General features: G+C 39.0%; 1 protein-coding gene across 2 annotated transcripts in view; it reads right to left on the reverse strand.

Annotated features, from left to right (window-relative positions):
• Positions 1-24,195, reverse strand: part of thsd4.S (thrombospondin type 1 domain containing 4 S homeolog) — a 309,110-nt gene that overhangs the window by 101,373 nt on the left and 183,542 nt on the right. The window contains exon 1 of one of the 2 annotated variants that reach the window (XM_018255491.2): positions 5,234-5,538. The exons of the other annotated variant lie outside the window; for it this stretch is intronic. Within the exon in view, the coding sequence (XP_018110980.1) occupies positions 5,234-5,308 (75 nt within the window). The 5' untranslated portion in view covers positions 5,309-5,538. Of the gene's footprint in view, positions 1-5,233; positions 5,539-24,195 lie in introns of those variants that run through there. 2 annotated transcript variants of the gene reach the window in all.

Genomic DNA, 24,195 nt, shown 5'->3' on the forward strand with positions numbered 1-24,195 from the left:
AGTACTACCTTCACCAAGTTGCATAAGCTATCCAAGAACCCAAAGCTAGGGGAGCAAGAAAAAGGTAATAAAGAGAACTGACAAAACCTTACATGTTTTATGCTAAAGGCACTTAGGCTCAGGCTGACAAAACTCAAGAAACTGCTGTTGATTTCAGTCAATATGAAGCAGTGTAACTACAGTATAATGACATGATCATGGCATGAATACACGTCCATTTATGTTTAAATTGTAGTAAACATGTCTTGTGTTTTAGTTAGTTGCTGTAATGGGGAATGATCAGCAGTGGCAGATTAATGACATGCAGGCCCCTAAGATACAACAACAAATACCACCTGTGGAGATGTAGACTAATAGTTTAATTGGCAGAAATGAGGACATGTCTGGTTTTCAGGAGGATTAGATATAATAGGGTAAAATGGTAATTGTTTACTATAAATGTTTAAGTAATGGTTAATACAGATATTTAGGTTGGCCATTAAGGGGAGATAGAGGATAACACTTGTGAGGGAACGTCCCCAGTGGGTGGAGAAGGGTGGGAAGATTTCAGGAAGTGATGGGAAGAAGAGATGAGCAGTGGACTCTGCAGCAGTAGAGTCATCTCCTGGGTGAGCGTAGGTAGTGAGGGGCCTAGTGGTGTAATAGTATGCTCTAGGAAGTGTTAGAGAGCTAGGTACTAGCATGGGCAGCTATGGCCCAACTAGGAGCGAGTGGGCATTGTGTTCCCAGTGAGAATCCCATCAACCAGGTCTTAAAGGAACAGTTCAGTGTAAAAATAATAACTGGGTAAATAGGCTGTGCAAAATAAAAAAATGTTTCTAATATAGTTAGTTAGCCAAAAATCTATAAAGGCTGGAGTGACTGGATGTCTAACATAATAGCCAGAACACTACTTCCTGCTTTGCAGCACTCTAACTCTGAGTTAGTCAGCGACTTTTAGGGGGCCCAGATGGGGCAAACCTGTTCAGTGAGTTTGCAATCGATACTCAGCTTATATTCAAAAAGGAATGACCCACATGCCCGCCCCCTCAAGTCACTGATTGGTTATTGCCTGGTAACCAATCAGTGGAAACCAAGAGAGCTGAAAAGCAGAAAGTAGTATTCTGGTATGTTAGACATCCAGTCACTGCAGCCTTTATTTTTGGCTAACTATATTAGAAACATTTTTTATTTTGCACAGCCTATCTATTTACCTAGTTTTTATTTTTACACTGAACAATTCCTTTAAGTGGAGAGAGTGGTCAGGGCCCAAGAGGGGTGCATTGTGAACTTGAGTCCCCCCTGGCAGTGTGCAGTTACAGGAAGTGTTGTTTTGGAAAGCTAGGAGACTGAGCCCTGTGAATGTGTGACTGGTTAATTGAACATCATTGTAATAAAGGAGAAAGTGTTTGAACTACAACTCTCTGCTTGTGCGTCATCACTGGAGGCTTTCCCTATACGAAAGGTTGGGGTATATCAAGGGTTAACAATGGGTAGGCATAGGAGATAAGTAAAAAATATAGGAGATAAGTAAAAAAAAAAATTGGCGTAAGGGCTCCCCTTAAAGGTTTTTTTTTTAAAAGAAACTTTGGAGCCAGGGCCTCCTTACAAGTAAAAAAAAATTGGGGCCCCAGAGAATATTTTTTAAAAAAACATTGGTGGCAGGGGCCTACAGAGTATTAAAATAATACATTGGTGGCCAGGGGGATTAAAACACACACATTGGTGTTCAGTAGAATTGAACTCGTGGCTTCAGGACTTCAACTTTGCCTCCTTTTGTGACTTCTGGTCTTTTCGCCTCTTCAGGACTTCAGTTTTGGCTGTTTTCATGACTTCGTGTCTTTTCGCCCGCTTCAAGACTTCAATTTCGGCTGTTTTCGTGACTTCGAGTCTTTTCGCCACTTCGGGACTTAGGCTACAGCTATTTTGTGGCTTCAGGACTTCAGCTGTTCGACTTTTCGGCGGTTCGGGACTTCGGAAGGGTGGCACGGCTTAGGTGCTGTCAAGGGGGGCCGGCTCTTTCGAAAGTGCAGCACTGCCATGCCCCCCCTTCAGGCTAGGCCCGGTACACTTATTGCCCTGTGCCCCCCTGATGGTGGTTCTGGCTTGGCCCCTGATCACACTGGGCCCATTAGCTCTAACCTTGGGTAGCATGTGCATTATCAGAGACAAGTTCCATGGTGTAGAATAATGAAAATGTAAGCAGCCTTCCCAAAAAGAGACCAAAGTTCTGAAATGGAAGGCCTTCTATCGATTGCTCTCTGTGATATTGTGATATTGCAAGTGATTGCAGGAGATTCTGCAGGTCTAACAGGAGAGGGTTTTCCCAAAATATTCCACAGTCCAGTTCCAGATGTAGCTAAATTTCTTTTTAGCCTAACATTTTGCCAAAAATGCTTGTTCCTTCATGACTGCAAAGAAGACCGATCACTCTTAACGGCTATAAGTTATTGAACTGGGGGCACGTATAGGGCTGTATTAGTAGACAAGCTCTACTTTTTACTGAAATATATTTGTAAAAAATGACTGATTTCATATAATTCAGTAAGTGCATGCAGTGGGGAGCAAAATGATGGATATGCAAGTGTGACTGTACACAACATATGGTAAACATTACAGACTGTAGGGAAGATAACATATATGCTTACAAGACACTTACTGTGACAATTCGTTTTGAGATTAGCTTTTAACTGGATCTTATGTCTTTTCCCTCCTGGAGTTACTTTAACATGTGTTAACTTACTACAATTGTACTGCTTTGCATTATCTATATGTATGGGGTAAGAACATTTTACTTCCCAAGGGAAAATTTTCGCGTTTTGTAGACTGCAATGCTATTTAAAAGTATAAACCGTAAACCCAGCTAGTAATATTGCACAAGCACAATCATGTATTAAATAGAAAACAGGGGCATTTTCATAGCCTCTGTCATTCTGCACTTTATTCACACCTAGCAAAAAAAGTTCAGTGAACTTTCTCATAAGTCTTAAAAACGACTTCTCTTTTAATACTGTGAGCGTGCTGAACTAACAAAAAAAGGCATATCTCAAAGTGCCACTAAGGCCTTTACTTTACTTGACCTTGTGCTGGGTCACAAAACTTCAATCAGAAATCTATGATTGCCTTCCATATCAAAGAACAGACTTTCAAAAAGGGCTGGAGGAAGGATATTCATGAGATTCCAGAGACCTCTGTTTTCATACAAAATGTTATGTGTTGGCGTGTTAACGTGCAGTGGGTTTTTATTGGCTTCACTAGTAGTTTCACTGTAGTTTTCTCTTTACCCTTGAGCATAAAGTGAAGCGAGCTTCCAATATGCAGTACCGTTCCACGTATATTGAATGGTGTTACCAGGAATTACATTTTTGAATATATTTGTGTAACTGCAGCTAAAGTTTGGCTAAAGGTAGTGGGAGCTGGCTCCTTTGCACAAATAGAATCTCTTCATTTTGACAACTCTCATACACAAGAAGGAACAGGGTAAACATAAACATGTACAATTGCACCAGTTATGCTTGCTTCCTTATGGTTTAAAGTCAAAAGTACAAATTGCATGTGTGCATGTAAACACACTCAAGGCTTTATCTATGTTTATGCATTTAAGGCCAGTTATGAATTATTACATTTGAAAGAAGGCAGTGCCTGTGACTAACCAAGGTCTACTCCCTCCAAAGCTCTAAAAAAGGAGACAAAAATGTTACCCAAGTTCTAGATGTGCATGTATGTCCCATACATGCGCATCTAGAACTTGGGTAACCTCTAGAACTTCAGCACCTCTTGCTCATATGTTTAATACAAAGCTCTTATAACATTTCTGCACAGAGAAGCTGGAAATGAGTTTGTTCTATAAAGTGTAGCCATTCCCCTTCTGACAGCAATAAAATATCCTTGGCGGCCAATTATCATAGAGGCAGTTGAGGTGTGAATCCAGCAATGCACCCTCTACCAGAAACACACATTTCAATGACTTTAGGAATACAGTGTAGCACCAGCAGCAACTAGTAAATGAGAATTCTCTACAATAAACTGTGTGGCCCCACCTGCTTTAATATATTATTCTAAGGGTAAATACAATGCCTTCCAAAGACCTACGTACATATGTACAATTTTTATTTGCATAGTGCTCCTTGAGGGCAAAGCATTGTACAGCAAAACCATAAATTAATAGTAACAAACAAGGGGTCACTGCATTATTAAGTAACAATAAGTGCATTATTAGAAAAACATTTCACATAAAATATCATTACAATACAGATAAAGTGCTTAGTGTCAAGTAGACAAAAGGAGGACCCTACCCCGTGGGGCTTACAGTCTAAATGGGAGGGTAACTTACGGACACAGTTCGGAGGGGTATTAAAGTGCTGTAGATTAAAGTGGGTGACACTGTCATATAAGTGCCAGTTCCCAGTTCAGGTGTTATCAGGTACACACCTCACTCTTGACAAGTATTCAGTAGGTTCAATATGATGGATGTCCAACTTGGCTAAATTGTTAGAATATACTATGGTCAGGCACAGTGTTGTCTCCCTTCCTTACTTGCCATGTACTGTATACTCCCATTCATTTACAGGTATTTATAGGAGCTGCATGTGGACACCCCAAGCCAGGATTTTCTAAAACACAGTATATATGCATTTTTTAGGATGCTAACCACATCTTAACTTAATTGCATGTCACTAGGTCAGGCCATTTACCCTTTGGAGACTATACACTACGCAGGGGCGTAACTACAGAGGAAGCAGACCCTGCGGCTGCAGGGGGCCCAGAAGGTACAGGGGGCCCCATGAGGCTCTCATTGATGAGCAATTTGAACATATATTGGTAAAACAGGACAAACACTGGATATGTTGGGGGCCATAAAATTAATTTGCTGTGGGGCCCAGCAACATCTAGTTACGCCACTGACACTACATGAATAGTATATGTTAAATCAAGTTGCTCTCCCACTAACTTTTACTTTATAAAAAGCTTGATTGTCTATGAAATACTGTCTGAACAGAATGTCACCTAATAAAATGTACCAGCATTCTGTAAAAAAAAAAACGTATAAGCTACGTATTCTATCCATCTAGCAATCCATTCTAGCTGATGACAGATGAGTTAAGATTTCAAGTAATCAAAGAAACATCCTGAAAAGCGTACATCATAATTGGAACAACTAATCCTCATTCACACACTCTGCAACAATCCCTTTATCAGGTACAACACAGAAAAGAATCAAGAGAAATGCCACTATTTAGAGATTTTGTCTTACCTCATCCCCAGGTCTTGCTGGTGTTGCTCCTTGTAAGTAGAGAAAAGTGACGATAAGGGAGCTGACAAACATCATTATCAAGTCAATGGCAGAACTATCCTAGAGGAAAGAAAATCCTGCTGCCAAGTACTAACAGCTAACAGATGCACTTGTGCCTAAAAATCTGAGCAGCGCAGCTCGGTGAGGCTGTTATGCTAAGCGCTGAACTTTCTCTCTTTCTCTGTAGCTGTTTGACTACAAGAAGCTTTGCTTTCAGCCACGGCTCTGAAGACAACTGGAAAACTGATCCCCTCATGTAATGACTTCTTTCTGCTAGGGGAGGGGGAAGGAGACAGAAATGAGCTAGGGGCTGTAGTTCATATAAAGCAAAGAAGGGGAGGGGCACAAGTGGTCCATGCATCTGCTACTGCTAAATGGCAACTTTTAACGGTACAAGGAACAGACTGCCAGTGTGGGGTGCTCATAGCCAAAATAGAGCATGGCCATGTCTAGCTTATTAACATGTGGTTTTTATACAATGCGTATAAAGCAGCTAAGAGATATCATCTTATTAGTACATTTATTTTCACCCAGCTATAAATAAATATAAATGTGAGTCTATAACTGTCAGACTATATGGCATCGGTCAGACTAAAAGTACATACCAGAGAAAGAAAGGACCACTGCAGGAAGCATTTAAATTGGACTTGCTCTAGCATTCCCATGCTGATACCCTCTAAGATTTGGGGTGTCAAACATTTAGATGTGCTTGATACCATAAACTGAGTTCTAGACAAAACCTATACTGATGGTCACTTGTGGAATTACTGCACTGAGCATTCTGTCTCAATCTTATACCATGTATCGTTAGATCAAATACGCTCAGATTCCATAGCTACCTCTACAAGGAAGAGACCTACAGTACTTTAATTAATATATATATATATATATATATATATATATATATATATATATATATATATATATATATATATATATATATATATATATATATATATATATACACACACATAGAGCTGGGCATACATGTAGCACTACACAAACATATACATACATAACAAGCAGCTGTCAAAGCTCAGATCAAAGACTGTGAATCATTCTGTAAGTGACCAAATGCTGCATACATAAAATTTTAAAAATAACATACTAATTAACCCATAATTTTACTAACAGTGCTCTATAACCCTGTATAATATGAAAGATTGAAGATTCTGGACCACAGCACTCCTCTGGCACTTTGGGCTAACTGTAACCCTTTTGATTTGCTGCATTCTTTTTTGCCCTTTACTTTGGTATATTTTCCATTCTCTCATTATAACTGACAACATGCTAACAACATGACCCCACTCATTCTAAAATAAATCACCTATCACTCTATACAAGTGCGTAATTGTGACATTTAACTTCACATTATTAGCCTCATTATTAGCCTCATCCTTTCCTACAACTTGATCTATTACTGAGTGTAATAGTAGCCATACTAGCCATACATAAATGGGTCCAGACTCTTGCTCAATGTGCTCTAGTAATAAACTGTTTTTTTTTCATTGTCGTGTCTCCCAGTATATTCTGTGCAGGAGCCAATTGTGGATGAACCTAGTCCAGTGTGACTACATTCCTTACTAAATGATGAAACATGTGGATCAACTTTTGCAACTGTATTACTGTTAGCCCCGTTCAACTGAGCCATACATTGAAACAGGTATGGAATCTATTACTTATTTATCTGTTATATAGAATGCTCTCAAAAGTAGCAATTCCATTCCACACAATGAATACTTTAAATAACAATTTTGATTTAAATAAATAAGCCTGCCCTTTTCTTTGTTTCTTCATAAGACAATTCCATATCATGCTGATAATAATCATGTGCAAGCAAAACCCCTTCTAAGTGTTTCAAGAGCATCAAAGTACCCCAACATGATAGAATATATCATTTATACAAGGTGCAAATTGAATATAAAATTTGAAAATATATGCTCAACATCTTCTACAGTTTCTAATACAGAAGCACTCATTATTGGTGCCACAAGTACACCATTCCAGTGCAATGTAATCAACTGGCATGACTTTTCTAATTTACATAAAAAATAAATAAATAAATAAATAAATGGGTTTTCCATAATCCATAAATTAATATATTGTAACACACTAGACTAATAACATGGTTTATATTTATTAATTTATTATAAATTACTTGAGTCTGAGGCCTTTTTAACATCCAATCAGTGAGTGCTCACTCTTTATACTGCTCTTGTTCATATATTATAATCAGTTACTACCAGATTCTCTATATAAAGTTGCAATTAATTATTTCAAGGAAGGATTTGTTTCTCCTTCCTGTCCCTCCTGTATTCCCTGCCAGTGCCGGGCCAATTAACTGTGAGCATGCGCTGATTAGCACCTTAGCACCAGTAGGAAGACTCGGAGGGAGTAGGGAGCTATTAAAACTGGCACATTTGCAATAATGCAGGGCCTGAAGTAGGGGAGCACAGGAAGAAGAGGTATGTGTTCAATGCCCCACACTATTGTGTGCCTCTTCTGCCTACCCCTAGTTTCAGCCCTGTTCCCTGCAAACAATCTTGATTGTGTACTTCTTCCAAAACTCTGTTCATTTTAATTGCAAACTCAATAGCTGAACACACACTGAAATATGAGGCATAGCTTTTCTATCATGATTTAATACATTTATTTAATTAAAGCAGAAGAGTTTAGAGTTTATTTTTTACAAATCAATAATAATTCGATATAGCCTAATTATTGTAGTGGATTTGAAAACAAAGAGTGGACCTTATAATTATTCCCAGTATAGTGGACTTTATAGACTCATGGTCACCGGTAGCACCAATCATGTTTTAGTCTTTAAAGTGTTAAAGAATAAAAAATACTTAAATTGCAGCAGCTCTGTCTTTTCCCTAGAAATAGTTTTTTATAATATTCCTTTTTTCGTGTCTTGTGGACCTTACTATATGTGCTTAGAACAGAATGTATAATGACAGTTCACTCTACATTTCTCTGACTGTTACATTGCTTCTCTCCGTTTAAAAACCTTTATGCTCTTCTGCCATTTCAGCCCATTTCAATGAATAAACACCTTAAAGAGTATTTGAAAATTACAGCTTTTTTCACATGTTCCAGTGCTATAACACTAAAGCCTATTAACAGACTCCTTAGCCAATCACACACAATACTCCCTCTAAGAGGCTTTATGAATCCTAATTTGCTACAGTTCCCTTGGGTTTAATATACCAGCGTTCAAATATTATGATTACTTAAATACTGAATACAACCAGGAACAACAGTGGAACACTACACATCACCATATTTAATATACCATATACTGTGTGCACAGAATGTTTGCCAGGGAATACTAAAGAAATTCCCTTTCAGCCAACTAAATACAAATATAGCATAATCATCCGGAATGTTTTGAAAGCTTGCATTGGCCATCATCTATGGCAGGTAATAATATCCTTTTGTTATTTTCCATTTCAGAAGTGTTATCCAGGGATTTCCCCAATACAAACATGCGACTCTAGTTCTTCTATGCAAAATGTATGCACTAATATGTTCAACTAAAATATCAAGGTATTTTCCCCCTTTTAAAATACTGCCATTGAATCACCAGAACACCAGACCTGTGTATCCACAAATATTTAAATTAGTGGCCTGTTATTGAGCTGAACTCCCTTAGCACACAGGGCCAATGGTTTTCTCAATCTCAGTATCATTGAGCCTTTTCTGTGGTCCTTCTTCAGTGGATAGACAAGAGATTTGTAGTGATAAAGATTGGATCTGCACCAAACTACTTTTTGCTTTTTTTACACCATTTTTTATTGTGCCTAACCAATTTAAAAGCCTTAGGGCAGATTTGTCAAAGGTCGAGGTGAATTTTTGAATTCAAAAAATTCAAATATTTTTTGTGTACTTTGACATGGGAATAGTGCAAATTTGATTTTAAAAAAATTCAAAAATTCATATATCGTAAACCCGACTTCGACTATTCGCCATCTAAAACCTGCTGAATTGCTGTTTTAGCCTATGGGGGACCTCCTAGAACCTATTTGGAGTCAATTGGTGGACTTTGAAAAATTGGGAAAAACGTAGATAAGAATTCGATCAAATGCGCTATTACTTCGATTCGAATTTGACCAAATACAGACCTATTTGATTGAAAAAACCCTTGACTTAATTCCGGTTGGTCTTTTTTATTCCTTAAACAATGAATAATCCCTGCTGGTATGAAGATGCGTTGTATGCATCCCAGTTGCACTTCCTATAGTTATAATTTGTTCTACTGTATATGTCATATATATTTGTTAGATTTGGACTTAAATATTGTAAGCACATGCAGCTGAAATCATTTTTCATACAGGATGAGGTTACTGTTTTTCTCTCACAAATAACCATTATCATTGTGTCCTTGACTGCTATTATGAAGACCACCTGCTGGTTGTAATGAAAGTCTGCTCTAGTTGCAAGTGGAGTGGTGTTTTCTCTGTGTATTACAGGTCATCGGATGATTCTATTGTCAAGAGGTATTGGAGACTGTAGAAAATATGTGTAAATATGCAGAATTCTAACTAGTATTATGGCCCTACAACACTGGGATCCAAAGTTCAGGGCACTATTTTCTATGTTCTCATCCTGTTCAGGTTTCTTGCAGGTACACTGACTTCTTCCCACTCTCAAAAAATAGTTAGAGGAACAGTAACACCAAAAACTGAAAGTGTATCAAAATATGTACTACGCCTCTGCACTGGTACGAGTTGTGTGTTTGCTTTAGAAACAATACTATCGTTTATATCAACAAGCTGTTGTGTAGCCATGGAGGCAGCCATTGTAACTGGAAAAAGGAGAAAATGCACAGGTTAAATAAAAAAAGCCCAATTTATTTGAATCTGGGACAAACACGAAAAAAAATTGAGTACAAAATCATAATGGTACGTTTTTTCGGGCTCTTTTGTTTTAATAAACTACTTTTATATATAAAATGTTATAAAATATACTTTTGTATCTGGTTTTTAAACCTACCGTACTATTATTCAGTTCTGGTTCTAAAGAAAAACCCTGACAATAGTCTGCTAATCCCATGCATTTAAAAGTGGGGTGAATGGAGATTTGACGAAACAATGCAGTTTTACTCCATTTTTAAAACGTTGGGGTAAAATGTTGTTTTTCTTTTCCTTTTTTGTTGTTTTAACAACATATTCACAAAAGTATCTTTATGTTCTTTCTTTCATTCACCTAAAGCAAAAAACTCCAATCTGTGGCAGTGCTTCAACCTATCTTGTTCTTGCAATACCATTCTCTGGAATAACAGTCAGTAGAGAAATGCAGATGAATGCCTCTGTTGCTTTTTCATCCCATGCAGTATATCAATAATATTAAAGTAGACTCTATAACACAATATCTATAGCACATATGAAATTGCTATTTCCCAGAAATAATTTTCAATATGCTACAGTTTGTTTTAGCAGCAATCATAGAATTCTTTGGTGTAGGTAATGTGTTCACACTACAGTTGTGTCCTCTAATTTGATAATATCCCCTTAGCTTCAACATACTCAGTCAACAAAACTATATGAAAATCTGATATTAAAATGACAACAGTTGATACTACCACCTCCAAATAAAGGACATAACGGGGACCACTGTAGGTTGCAAGTAAATGTAAATTACAGAGTTACAGGAAAAGTGGAATACTGGAAACACAATATAAAGAAGGCATTTTTTTTTTACAATCAAAAAAAGATTGTCATATAGAATGTAGTATTTAGCTTGTGCAGCATTGTAGTACTTGTAATAGCTAATCAATTGCTCTGTATCAAATTTTCCAATACCATCATGTTTTTATGTATTATGTATGTGTTGGAAAAATAGCAAACGTATGTACTTATTTTTATATTACTACAAGTGATGGGCGAATTTATTCGCCAGGTGTGAATTTGTGGCGATTTGCACGTTTAGCCGGCCGCGAATAAATTTGCGAATTTGCAATTCAACGGTTCCGACGACGCCAATTTTGATGCCGGCGACAATTAACAGATGCCAATTGACTTTAATGGCCGCCGGCTTGTCGCCACCGTCAAAATCAACGTTTCACAAATTTTTCGCCAGTTTAGCAAATTTCACTGGAAATCTGCAAAATTTGTGGTGAAGCGTAAAGGGACAAATTCGCCCATCACTAATTCCTACAAGTGTGGCACGTCACAGACAGAAACAAGAATAAATATTTACAGATGTAATACAATTCAGTAAAGAATGTATGATATCACTGCAAGAAGGTCCCTGCCAAGGAGAATTTACAATCTTGACGGGGAGGAAAAAAATATATATTAATCATAATGTGCTGAAACTTTATTCCACCCTATATACAGTTTTAGATTTGTACCCTTAGCTTTGAAATTTCATGCAACCTCCCTGAAATGGGGTAGGGGCAATGGGTGGTGTCCCCAGAGACAGTTTTTTTTTTAACTTAGGTGTTTTTAGGTTTTATGGTTTTGTTTTTTTAAAAAGGAATCCCAAACCCAATAGTCAGTAAGGTAAGTGAAGGAGAACATTATAATACAATGATCATTTGTTTTTGGACATTTTGTAACTTTTCAATTGTATCATGTCAACTGGCATGTTGAACATTGTTAGGTTAATACAAACAGTTAACTATATGAATATCATTAATCCCCTGACATAAAATTCTACTTATTTTATATGTCAATGTATTTTTTCAACTCTATTTTTTAATATATACAGTAGTTTTTTTACTGTGCAATGCAAACTTCAAAGCCCTAAATAAGGCTTATATAAATTGACTGTACTTTAGCTGTGAAAATAACAGCTCTGATGCAGGAAATTGAATAATAACTCAATATATTTTGACTTTTGTTTTCTTGGCTTGCTGGCGGCATGGTAGAAATCCAAGCTGCAATCTAGAAGCCCAGTAGAAAAACAAGTATGAAAGGCTCTACTAACATTGTTAAAGATGCTGGAAATGTTGTCAGGTAATAATTTAATTTCCATATATAAAGGTGCATATACATTGTATAGGATGTGTATAGAATGGAAGCAAATTACCAATGCTGGAAATTAAGAGTGAAATAATAAATGAGAAATGTGCCTGCTGTAACAGAACTACATACTTGTAGGTGTGAATACAGTGTACACTATAGTTATACATATGCAAGAAAAGGAACACCAGATACTCTGTAGGTATATTTAAGCAGCAGGAAAAAAGGCCAAGAAGTTCCACAATTTCCACAGACATTTCCACTGACTAATAAATAAACACTTTAGAGCAGAGATCTATGTGTCCTTGTGCCTCCTTCCACCTGCCCATATTGCTCTACAAATTAAACCAGAGACCCTTGTTCTGGCCATGGCCAGCCTTACCCACTGGGCTAGGAATGCAATCAATACGTGGTTCCAAAGTATAGGTGTGGATACAAAACAGCGCAGAGGTTCTGCTGCAAAAGTGCCTTTATTTACAAACACAACATGTTTCGAGCTCCAAAGCTCTTTATCAAGTGTATCAAAACCATTGCGTGTTAACATTATTTGGACGCCCATTGATGAACGCCGGTGTCAAAATTGACGCAACCATCAGGACTGATGAAGAGGTTTCACAAATTTTTCGCCATTTCGCGGGAAATTCGAAATTCGGGACAAATTTGCCCATCACTACCAGCCACTCATGCCTAAAAAGAGTAAACCTTTCCTCCAACCTTTTGTTCAAGAATTGACCTTAACACTGTGGTTGGTTTGTCCCCTATGTCAGGAACAGCCAGGAATCGAACCCTGGTCCCTGTTGTTGGGAGGTTCTGCATTACCAGGGTGAGCCACTGGAGGATCTCTGTCCTCATGTTAGACACTGCTCTGGACAGACTTGAAATATATTCTTTCTCCCCTGCCTCATTATCCACATGTGTCTTCCATTCCCAATTAATGACCCTTTATAAGCCTGTCCCTGCCCTAAGATCCTGGCTTGATTATCTGAGCTCCTGAGCCTGATCCAGCCCCTTACTTGCGACTCCTGATTCCTGACTCCTGACTCCTGTGTCCCCTGCCTGGTTCCTGTGTTCCCTGCCTTGACTCCTGATTCCTGATTCTTGTTCCCACCTGGTTCCTGATTCCTTTCTCTGTGGATTCCCTGGTTTGACCTTCGGCCTGTTATCTCGACCCTGCTTGAACGCTGCCTGCCTATGACCTTGCCTTCTCTTTGGACCTTGCTTGCCTGCCCCCTGCCCAGACCTTCTCCGCCTGTTTATTGGACTTTGCTTTGCCTTTACCCAGGTTGTATCTTTCAGTTTATACTGTTATTGATATTTCATTCATCTCCATTAAAAACTCCTTTATCATAACATGGCTTTTGCTGTTAAACCTGCAGTAAATGTGTATCACCTGGGTTATCCAGCATATAGGCTCCATTCATCTGCACCCAAATCTGACAGTATAATCAAGCCACACAATAAGGAGCCTGCTGTTAACCCCTCTATATCACCTGAACAGGGTGAACTGCAACTCTCTGCTCAGTGGCTCTCATCAGTTAAAAAATATGAAGGAGAAGAGGGAACTTTTTCTGACTTTCTACTTGCATGTAAGAAATTTGCCTCTATTCCTTTTGTCAAGCAGACTCCAGACTCTATGAAGAGCAGACTCGTGATGATATTCCTCTTAGGGGCTAAAGCACAAGAGTGGGCAGAGGCTTGCATTGATGAAGAAGCTCACTTTTTGGAAGACCCCTGTTCATTTCTTTCTTTTTTGAAAACAACCTTCGCGGGTGATTTATGGCCAGTCCCTTCCGACATTTTTTCCTCCTCAAGTTCTCCTGTCGTTCAAGGCTTTGTTAAGCCATTTCAACTTACCCCTCCAGTGCCAAGATATTCCCAACTTGTTGGCCTCAAAAATATCTATCAACCTGTTATACCCTATGACGAGAGTGAGGAAGAGGAAAGTTATTGGGAGGATATTTATGACGAGAGTGACTATGATGCCTGTAATGATGAAGACTGGGAAGATGTGGAGTCAGACGATGAAGTTCAGACTGCATTTACCACAAAATTTAAGGGTCGGTCAGTCTCCCAGTATCTGCCTGCAATGCACTCTCCAGTTATCTCCCAGTCTGCTTCTAAGCCTGTTGCTTTCCATAAATCAGCCTCCCTGGGTCTCAGGCCTGAACCACAGTTTATTTCTTTTTCTAATATACCACGGCCGGCTTCCCAGCCAAACTTCTCTCCCATGCCAGGCTCTGTGCCAGCAGCCCAGCCGGTTCCAGCAGCCCAGCCGGTTCCAGCAGCCCAGCCGGTTCCAGCAGCCCAGCCGGTTCCAGTGATGGCTTCCCAGCCGGTTCCAGCAGCCCAGCCGGTTCCAGTGATGGCTTCCCAGCCGGTTCCAGTGATGGCTTCCCAGCCGGTTCCAGTGATGGCTTCCCAGCCGGTCCCAGTGATGGCTTCCCAGCCGGTTCCCCGAAAGCTGCCTCCCGTGCCGGTTCCCCGAAAGCTGCCTCCCGTGCCGGTTCCCCGAAAGCTGCCTCCCGTGCCGGTTCCCCGAAAGCTGCCTCCCGTGCCGGTTCCCCGAAAGCTGCCTCCCGTGCCAGCATCCTTCCAGCCTGCATCTCCTGTGCCTGCAGCCTTCCAGCCTGCATCTCCTGTGCCTGCAGCCTTCCAGCCTGCATCTCCTGTGCCTGCAGCCTTCCAGCCTGCAGCTCCTGTGCCAGTGGTCCCGTCTGCAGCTCCTGTGTCAGTGGTCCCGTCTGCAGCTCCTGTGCCAGTGGTCCCGTCTGCAGCTCCTGTGCCAGTGGTCCCGTCTGCAGCTCCTGTGCCAGTGGTCCCGTCTGCAGCTCCTGTGCCAGTGGTCCCGTCTGCAGCTCCTGTGCCAGTGGTCCCGTCTGCAGCTCCTGTGCCAGTGGTCCCGTCTGCAGCTCCTGTGCCAGTGGTCCCGTCTGCAGCTCCTGTGCCAGTGGTCCCGTTTGCAGCTCCTGTGCCAGTACTTCAGCTTCCAGCCTCCGAGCCAGCAGCCTTGCCGCTTCCAGCCTCCGAGCCAGCAGCCTTGCCGCTTCCAGCCTCTGCTGGTCCGCCACCTGTAATGGGTGCCTTGGCTGATTCTTCTGCTCTGCTGGCTGACTTTGGCGACTCTTCTGATTTGGCTTCCGACCCTGGCGACTCTTCTGATTTGGCTTCCGACCCTGGCGACTCTTCTGATTTGGCTCCCGATCCTGGCAACTTACCTGTTTGGACTCCTGCATCAGGTGGTCCCCCGGTTCCAGAAGTGGCATCAGGTGGTCCCCCGGTTCCAGAAGTGGCATCAGGTGGTCCCCCGGTTCCAGAAGTGGTATCAGGTGGTCCCCCGGTTCCAGAAGTGGCATCAGGTGGTCCCCTGGCTCCTGACTCTGGCAAATCCTCTTCGGCTCCTGACTCTGGCAAATCCTCTTCGGCTCCTGACTCTGGCAAATCCTTTTCGGCTCCTGACTCTGGCAAATCCTCTTCGGCTCCTGACTCTGGCAACTCCTCTTCGGCTCCTGCCCCCGGCAACTCCTCTTCGGCTCCTGACCCCGGCAACTCCTCTTTGGCTCCTGACCCTGGCAACTCCTCTTCTGATTTGGCTCCTAGTTTATTTGGATTCATTTATTGCCACTGGTTTCAAGACTATTTAAGAATATTCATTTTTTACTTTGTTTTCCTGTCCATATCCATACAGTTTTCCCATTGGTTTCTCAGTCCCACTTTAAATTATCTGGCTTTGACTGTGGACGATGATATGAATCAGAGACGTTTGAATGCTTGCTTGGACAATCTAGCTACTGCATCATTTCAAGAGTTTTCTAAAAGGATCTTTCTCTTTGAACTCATGTACCCACCTGACCCTGGGATCGCCCTGAGGTCGATCCTTTGGGTGGGGGTAATGTCAGGAACAGCCAGGAATCGAACCCTGGTTCCTGTTGTTGGGAGGTTCTGCATTACCAGGGTGAGCCACTGGAGGATCTCTGTCCTCATGTTAGACACTGCTCTGGACAGACTTGAAATATATTCTTTCTCCCCTGCCTCATTATCCACATGTGTCTTCCATTCCCAATTAATGACCCTTTATAAGCCTGTCCCTGCCCTAAGATCCTGGCTTGATTATCTGAGCTCCTGAGCCCGATCCAGCCCCTTACTTGCGACTCCTGATTCCTGACTCCTGACTCCTGTGTCCCCTGCCTGGTTCCTGTGTTCCCTGCCTTGACTCCTGATTCCTGATTCTTGTTCCCACCTGGTTCCTGATTCCTTTCTCTGTGGATTCCCTGGTTTGACCTTCGGCCTGTTATCTCGACCCTGCTTGAACGCTGCCTGCCTTTGACCTTGCCTTCTCTTTGGACCTTGCTTGCCTGCCGCCTGCCCAGACCTTCTCCGCCTGTTTATTGGACTTTGCTTTGCCTTTACCCAGGTTGTATCTTTCAGTTTGTACTGTTATTGATATTTCATTCATCTCCATTAAAAACTCCTTTATCATAACATGGCTTTTGCTGTTAAACCTGCAGTAAATGTGTATCACCTGGGTTATCCAGCATATAGGCTCCATTCATCAGCACCCAAACCTGACACCCTAGCTCTGGCTACTCTTGCTCTGGCCCCTACTTGTTTTCCTGAAACTACCAACAATGTATGAACCCTAATCTGAGTGATTGATCATGTGTTGTATAAACCAGAGCATAAAGTATTTCCTCTCCTGGTTCATCATCTATAGTTTGACTTGAGGAATTTGAATTCTACCTGGTTTTGACTTTGCTCGTTGGCCAGACAAAGCCTCAACCTCTTTGAATTATTTCTGTTCTCTGCCTGCTCAGTCCTTCTCTAGTACCATTCTGTGTCCCTACTGTTCATTGCAAGGGACTTCTGTGGATATCCCACTACAGGTCATGTCTGACAAAGAAAAGGTTAGGCTAGTAGAGGTTTACAATAATGGAGACCAGAAATGAGTGAAAGAGAATTTGCAAAAGAAAGTGACAACCAGTAAATAACTATGTGTAATAAAAGAGAGGCCAACGTTTAAAGCAGCTCTTTAAACAGATACCAGTAAAGGTGAAATTATAGTGCTGTAGTTACTAAAAATGAATACTTTGTGTAGACAAGCAGCTGGTGTCAAGAAAACACATCTTTATCCTCTACAAATCTACTACAAGTCTACGAAAGGAAAAGACAGTTAACAGTACTCAGTCAAACAAACACCAAAGAATAATAATCATCATTAGCTTTGAATTATGCATGTATTACAAAGTTAATTTAAAATGAAAAATTATTAATGTAATTGCATGAAAAAAACTCCAGATCTCACATTGCCTTCTGTGCTTCTTCATGGGTGTGCGAATCAGCAGCGAATGAGCTGGTTTTTGTTACGTTTCAATAGTCAGAACAAGCAATATATATATATATATATATATATATATATATATATATATATATATATATATATATATATATATATATATATATATATACTGTATATATATACTGTATATATATATATATACTGTATATATATATATACTGTATATATATATATATACTGTATATATATATATACTGTATATATATATATATATATATATACTGTATATATATATATATATATATATATATATATATATATATATGTGTAGATATATATATATATATATATATATACACATACAGTATATATGTAGTATTTCAGCAGTGACATAAAGTTGATTGGATTAACAGAAAATATGCAATATGCAGCATAACAAAATAAGAGAGGTGCATACATTTAGGCACCCCAACAGATATATTACATCAATATTTATTTAAGCCTCTCTTTGCAACAGCCTCTAACAGCCTCTAGATGCCGTCTATAGCCTTTGATAAGTGTCTGCATGCTGGATGGTGGTATTTTTGACCATTCGTCCATACAAAATCTCTCCAGTTCAGTTAAATTTGATGGCTGCCGCCTGCCGAGCATGGACAGTCTGCTTCAAATTATCCCATAGATTTCCGATGAAGTCGGGGGACTGTGACGACCATTCCAGAATACTGTACTTCTCCCTCTGCATAAATACCTTTGTAGATTTCGAAGTGTGTTTAGGGTCATTGTCTTGTTAGAATATCCAACCCCTTCAACTTTGTGACTGATGCTTGGACATTATCCTGAAGAATTTGTTGATATTGGGTTGAATTCATCCGACCCTCAATGTGTGTGCAGAAAGGGCGTCTTTCTCATCACCCTGCCATGCATTCTTTGTGCAAATTGCACTGAATTGCAGAACTCTGTACAGATTCACCATCTGCAGGAAGATGTTCTTGTAAGTCTTTGGAGGTGATCTTTGGGTTGTCTGTAACCATTCTCACAATCATCCGCATATGCTGCTCCTGTATTTTTTTTTGCCTGCCAGACCTGGTTTTACAGTAACTGTGCCGGTGGCCTTGCATTTCCGGGTTACATTCCTTACAGTTCAAACTGACAATTTAAACCTCTGAGATAGCTTTTTGTAGCCTTCCCCTAAACTATGATACTGAACAATCTTTGTTTTCAGATCTTTAGAGAGTTGCTTTGAGGATCCCATGCTGTCACTCTTCAGAGGCGAGTAATACAGAAGCACAACTTGCAATTGGCCACCTTAAATACCCTTTCTTTAAAAGGAATTGAGCACAGTTGAATGAGGAAATCATCATCATTTGTTTGTTTTTTTGTTAATTCTGTTCAGCAATTTTTAGTTTAAAAAATGCTGCAGGCAAATCAAAGGGCAGAAAGAAAAATCATTAGAGAGAAGAGGACAGTAAAAGATACATTTTAAAATATATTGTAAAAATAGTTGAAATCAGGCAGCATACAGTGGTGGAAATAACATTTGTCAGAACAAGGTTTATTATGTGTGAACATTAACGCAACGGATTATTCCAATGGTTACATACTCTTGTCAAATATTATCTGGTAGAATCTGCTTTCCAAGTCATTAATTTATTGGGTGCCCTGTTCTATTCCTTAAACAGATTTTACTCTTCTTTTGTTGATTTACATGGGGTGTAATAATATTATATCCTTGGTAGGTTTATGCAGAAAACAGAATTAGCTTTCAGATTTAAGGGGAAGTATAAATCATATTGCTTCACCAGGCATTGACCCAACAGTACTGGCTCTTTTACAAAAAGAAATATGTGTGTGTGTATTTAGGGGCAATAATGCCCCTAATCTGTGGACTCATGCACACACACATCCTACCTGCTTTGGGTTACTGCTCCTGGGCAAACAGTGCCTATTATTACATTACCCTTATAGTTTTTCTTCCATAAGCCATTCAAAATACATGCCCCACTAAAAACCAACATGGATTTTGATCCGCTGGTAGGCCACAAATGGATTATAAATGTGACTGATTGTGAATAAAAAAATTTATGCTTTTAGTGTGCATTCTTTAACTGAAAAACAAGACTAATTATATAATAATGAAAAATAATTTTAAAGAGAAAATAACCTTTAAAAAATGGTGATCATGTATTTAAATTTGGAGTGCAAAGAACCAACAAAAAAATAGGAAATACTTTCCAAATTCAAAGGACATACAAATATTCTTTATGTTTGCATCTGGACCAGCATATTCTTTGACTACATACGTAACCTGATATTTAACACCTTTTTAATAGAGCGTGCAGTTTATTTTTGAAATAGCAAAAAAGAAACTATAAAAACATATGGATAGGTGCACTGAATAAAACTGTTCTATCATTCCTGTTATGATGAAAGTGTAAAACCGCAAGAACAAGATCCTGGCCGGTTATGTCATTGAGACATTAATTAGGATTCATAAGAGATTTCTTTGTTTCACTTTTACTCAGATGGTTATTAAATCCATAAGATGCCTTATATGTGCAGCCTTGGGAAAGGCAATGTAATTGTCAACACTCCCTGATGGCTCATTAGGGAACTTTAGAATTTGCACATGGGAGGCAGAAACTGACAAAATATAAAAATGAGCTTTAATAAAATATAAAGGAAAGGCTTCAGATGAGATATTAAACCCTCTAACAGGTCATATATTCATGATCCAAAAGAGTTTTGTTACATAAATCAAATCATCCTTTATATAAATACAAGCAAACAGTACTAACGATAGCTTGTGCAGTTCAAATGAATGCTTTCACAGGAAAAATAAAGAACAAAATTAACCATTTAACATAAAGTAGAGACTCTTGAGCATTGCATGACATTCACTTACATGACCATACACAAATCTGAGGGATATTGAATTGATATTGGGAAAATACGTATTTTGTATAAATATCATGGTACTAACATATCGTCAAGCTAGCAAAGGAGATAAGACTCTAGCGATACTTCGCACTCTAATGCCAGGAAAATTTTGGACGTAAGATGCGGTTTTTAATGTATGTTACCTCTTGCGTCAGACTTGCCTTAGCCACCTCAGACCAGGCGAAGTTGAAAATTTTTCAAAGTCCCAAAAAACACTGGCGCCTTTTACTTTTTACAGGGTGATAGGCTGAAAGAGATCGTAAATTTTTATTTGGGTTCCCTCCTTCCCCCCTACATTTCCTAACATATGGCACCTAAACTATACAGTGGGCTCATGTGTAGGGCAATATAACAACTCTATTTTATTTTATTAAAGTTCCCTGGCCTTGTGTAGTGTAATGTAGTTACTGCAACATATATGTCCATTGTACTTTAACTTCACGCCATATGATAATTAGGCATCGCTAGCGTAACGTCGAACTGCTTATTGTATTATTGCTAGCAAAACTTTGCAAGCGTTCGGAACCCTGGACGCAACTTCGGATTTTCGTGAATTATCACTGTCCAGGCAAATCTACGCCTGGCAAAGTGCTGCAATGTCAGAGAAGCCGTCGCTGGCGCAATTTCGGAGGTAAATAAATTTGCCCCATAGACTCAAGTAGTGACAGTGTTTAAATAATGGAGTATCCAATGGCGCAAGTGTGCCATTTATAAGAAACTGTGTTTCAGTATAGAGTCATTTTAATTACCTTTTTACTGTACCATTTACAGAGCTTGTCAACCATTGTTGATGATGAGACAGAATAAACTAGTTCTAGTCAGTATTTGCATGTTAGATCAGTCTTAAGAATTCTATAAATGAAAAAAGAAGACAATATAAATCTACTGGATCCTACTTTTTATTACGTCTTAATTTAACAAAAAGACTTTCCACATTTATATACAGTATTATATATTGAGAATTTCCCCAATGGCATATACTACTAACAAAGTATACTATTATGAAATGGTTTATTTACAAAAAACGGGGTTTTACATGTGAACTCTTTAATGCAATATATTTTTTTAGAGAGATACATTGTTCAGTGGTATAGTTTTCATTTAAAATATATTGCCGAAGGGGGAAAAAAAGAACGTAGGAAATGTTATGAATTAACAAAAATACAGAAGAAGAAAGAAATATTACTATATTTATAATATTATTATAAAAGCCAGCACTTTTCTGTGATTGATCAGAATCACATAATCAGAAGCCCAGTTGGCTTACCATTCATGTACTACAGAGCATTTAAGGATATGCTAGCTCCAAGACTAAATGTGGACCAAAATATGACCATAATATAATCAAGTCTCAAGATTTGTACCTCCTGGATATGCTCCAAGGGAATAGTTGAACAAAAGGAATGGAAAATCCCTTCTAAAATCCTAAACTGCAAACCAATATAACTCAACTGTGGCCTGTGTTAATTGTAAAAATTCTTAAAAAACGACCACAGATTCTTATGCTTGGACTGACCATTCCTGACAGGTGGAATCTGCTCAAAGCAAAGCTCAGTGGGCAACATGCACTTCACAATCTTACTCAATGAAATACAAACACAAACGTCCCCAGCTATACTTAAGATTTTGACAGGGTTCATAATGAACATCCATACGATGCATGCAAAGTTAGACTGTGGAAAGAGATTCTTTCAGTGTGTCAATGTCCTAAACATAAGTATTTAAGTGAATTTAAACCCACCAAGAGTTTTTTCCTCCTCTCCAATCATATTTAATAATGGGATCATTAGGGCAGGGCCCTTTAATGCTTATCCACTTTACAGTATCCATTTTAACCCAAAGGCATCTCTACTTGGTTTTTATGGAGACATTCACCCACTTCACTAGAATATCCTAGTGCAAGTAAAGTCAAAGTTAAACTCATTCAATTGTCAGGGGTGATTCTTACCAGTATCTTATCAGTCAAATTCATTTGGAGGGATGTAGGGACCAAGGACAGCCCACATTATACAAAGGCATACAGGGCAAGTGCCACACCTAAAAAATATTTCTAAGTTTAAATATTTCTTATAACATAATCTTCCTATCCCCTGATAAAGTAGAAAAATAGAACTTTATTAATTACGCCCCATATCCTCACATAGTAGTTTGAGTCCCCAAAGTGAAAAAGGCCTGGTTTGCTTAGACTAACTGTTACAGTGTAACATTCAGAAAATGTCAATATACTGTATTAAACTAAAGAGTTTTAGTAACACGACAAGCGATATTTTTAGCCAAGTTTCACAGCGAAAATGATGCCCACAGACTCGAATGGGTGAATATTTGATGCATGTCAAAATAATGTTTTGTCCACCATAGACTTCAATGTATATCGGCAAATTTTCACAAATTTTTGGTAAAGTGAAACAGGTCAGATTACTAACAAAGAGTTTTAGTCCAAGAAGTAGTACCTTGGATCTCTCCCACATAGAGGCTGCTTATTCTTTACATTCTTTGAACTGTTCAAATCAAACACAACAGGTCAAAATGTATCCCCGAATACTTTGATGTTAACTGATGCAAGCAACTTTAAAATACATTCTATCCTGTCTATTAAATGGGAACAAATGTTAAACACTTCCGTCTGTAATTCACATCCTTATTGCAGCCAGACTAACAATACCCAGATTTTGAAACAAAAAAGAAATACAATATATTTCCCAAGTTATAAAGCAATAGAAATGGAGTCCCTACAGAAAACAAAACTGCAAAAGAAAAATAAGCCATAGATGTAACAATTACCATCCTGCATTCATTTTCAGTGACACAGTGAGACATTTTGAGCTGAATTGCCAGATATAAAGGTAGAAATAATAGAATTCTCCTGTATCTTACAATTCAGCAGTAAACCCTGGCTGATGTTCTGGGCACCTTCAAAAGCACCACTGAGCAATCCTCTTCCATCTTCCACTTTCTTCACGTGGCTGTGCATGCGCAGTAGAAAGAACAGCCGAACTTTAACTAAAAAGTCAGCTATTTCGTTCATCTGCGCATGTGTTTACACCGGGAAATTTGAAGAAAGAAGAAGCCGGAAGAGGTGCTCACTGGTATAATACTAAAAATCTTAAAATCACAGTTTTCTATTTAGGATTACCCAATGGCACATACTAAAAATAAAGAAGTATATTATATGAAAATGGTTCATTTACATGAAGCAGGGTTTTGTATATGAGCTGGTTTATGCAATTTATTTTTTTATAGAGGCTAATAAATATATATATATATAAAAAAAAAAAATTATATATATATATATATATATATATATATATATATATATATATATATATATATATATATATATATATATATAGTGTGTAGTTTTCCTTAAATGGTGCTATCAAGACAGAAATTCAATAATTTATTTAAGATTGTGATGCTGTTCTCTGCCTGCGCATTTTTGCAGGCAGAGAAAATCAGATCCGTTCCAGGGGGCAAGTTCACTTAGCAGCGAAAATTTTGCCAGTGACAGCTTTGTAGACAGTGCAAAACACTTTGCCAGGCGAAAATTCGATCAGTCAACACTAATTCACTATCACTAACATGTAAAGTTGCGTCCAGGGTGCCGAACGCTGGTGAAGTTGCGCTAGCGTTAATTCGGCAAGCAGAGCGAAGTTGTGCTAGCGTTGGCTTATTTGCATATGGCGGGAAGTTAAAATTGAATGGACGTATATGTTGCAGCAAATACA

This window comes from Xenopus laevis, chromosome 3S, assembly GCF_017654675.1.
Source record: "Xenopus laevis strain J_2021 chromosome 3S, Xenopus_laevis_v10.1, whole genome shotgun sequence".
NCBI lineage: Eukaryota > Metazoa > Chordata > Amphibia > Anura > Pipidae > Xenopus > Xenopus laevis.